General features: G+C 43.2%; 1 protein-coding gene across 1 annotated transcript; it reads left to right on the forward strand.

Moving 5' to 3' along the window:
- The first annotated feature begins 434 nt into the window (after positions 1-434).
- On the forward strand, positions 435-761 carry LOC137580132 (uncharacterized). Its single transcript, XM_068294063.1, has one exon. It carries the CDS (start codon positions 435-437, stop codon positions 759-761), a length of 327 nt encoding a protein of 108 aa, XP_068150164.1.
- The last annotated feature ends 1261 nt before the right edge of the window (positions 762-2022 follow it).

Consider the following 2022-nt stretch of genomic DNA (forward strand, 5'->3'; position numbering starts at 1 on the left):
TGGAGAGAGGATACAAGTCAAGAACTTAAGTTTTATCGTTTAAAAACTGTGACTTATGGTACCACATCAGCAAGTAGTTTACCAGAAGCCCTGCAAATAAGGCAAGAGCTTCTAGAAATCCTGAGGCCTAAGTGTTTCAACTTACGAAAATGGTGTTCGAATAGCAGTCAAATTCTTAAGGAAATCGCAAAAGAAGATACGATTGCTGATATCAATCTCGGTGACACACTGAAACAAACAAGTGTGAAAACATTGGGAATCATATGGGCACCCAAAGATCAATTATATGGAAAGGCTAAAATAATACAAAAGGAATAACCAGACGAGTGCTGCTATCTGAAGTCGGTCAAATCTTCGATCCTCTAGGGCTGTTCGCACCGGTAGTGGTAAGAGCGAAAATTTTTCTTCAACATGTTGCTAATGAACGAATTGAGATGGATGATGACCTGCCGCCGTTTTTGGAGAAGCAATTGGAAGCCTACAGAGAGGATGTACAGGCATTAAACCACATGGAAATTCCAAAGCATATTTTTGATGGCAAGGAACTGCATGCATTTGTTGATGCATCAGAAAAGGCTTATGGAGCGGCAGTTTATGTCCGATCAACCAATAAAAATGGCCAAATTTCGGTCAGATTGTTGTGCGCCAAGTCGGGAGTGGCTGTCCTTGAAAAGCAGACACTATCCCGGCTGGAACTATGTGCAGCCGTGCTTGGAGCTGAACTCACGGATAGAGTTCGACAGGATCTCCAATTAGGATAAGATAGTGTTGAATCAGTTCTCTGGTCAGACTCAACAGTAGTAATACTCTTGGATTAAATCACAGGCATCACATTTCCACACGATTGTGGCTAATCGATTGACCAAAATACATTCATTATCACATCCAAGGCAATGGCGTCATGTGTCATCAGCGCTCAACGCAGCTGATGTTCTGTCTCGAGGCATATCAGCAGCCCAGCTTAGCACACATACATGGACCTCTATTTTTGCATGGACCACAACGTGGCTGGCTGACGACCTGATCAACCGCTGGATTGCAAAAGCACGGAAGCCACATTGCCACTAATTCTGGATCAACATTCAATCATACGAGTAGCAAATTGGCTAAAACAAGCACCAGTTTCAACGGCAACATGGAATCTATGTCTCTTGCCGTAAAATGACCCGGTGGTAAAATTGATATTATGGAAACTTTATTAAGGGAATCTTCATTGTGGACATGAGGCACTACGCGGGATAGCTCGGCAACAGTACCAGATCATTAAGGTGAAACCGATGATCCGAAGTGTAATCTAGGGCTGCGTAGCATGCACCAAGTACCGGCCTCAGCTCTTTAAACAATGGGCGACTTACCTGACCACCGAGTCTCTCAGAATAGACCCTTTCTCAACGCCGGAGTGGACTATTGTGGACCATTCTGGATCCATTATAAGGTTCGTGGAAAACGTCCCGACAAAGCTTACATTGCAGTATTTGTATGCTTTGCAACCAAGGCAGTACACTTGGAGTTGGTCGGAGACCTGTCGACCTCCTCATTCGTGGGTGCGCTTCAGCGCTTCATTGGGCGCAAAGGAAGATGCCAGACATTATACTGCGATAATGCAACAAACTTTGTTGGAGCAAACAATCAACCAAAGGAGATGACCGATACAATACTATTATGGCAGCCGGTACTATCAAGGAATTTCGCAACCAAAAAAACCAAAAACCAAAAAAAGTGCGATTTAAATTCATTCCAACACGGTCTCCACATTTCGCAGGATTATACGATACGAATGCTGAAATCAAATGAAGACTACTTATTGAATCTGACATCTGTCATTGACTCAACGTTAAAAATCATTAAGCGAGACGAAGCCACATTTGAAAATCAGATGAAACTAATGGGCCAACAAATGAACGACATAACCAAGGTCCAGGACAATGCGGTAAAAGCATTGCTATGGTATATCACGCTAACTACTCAGATGACAGTGACTGCAGGGAATTTGCAACGAATTCAAACCGAAATTTTCCGAGT

Source organism: Drosophila tropicalis, unplaced genomic scaffold (genome assembly GCF_018151085.1).
Source record: "Drosophila tropicalis isolate 14030-0801.00 unplaced genomic scaffold, ASM1815108v1 contig_806, whole genome shotgun sequence".
NCBI lineage: Eukaryota > Metazoa > Arthropoda > Insecta > Diptera > Drosophilidae > Drosophila > Drosophila tropicalis.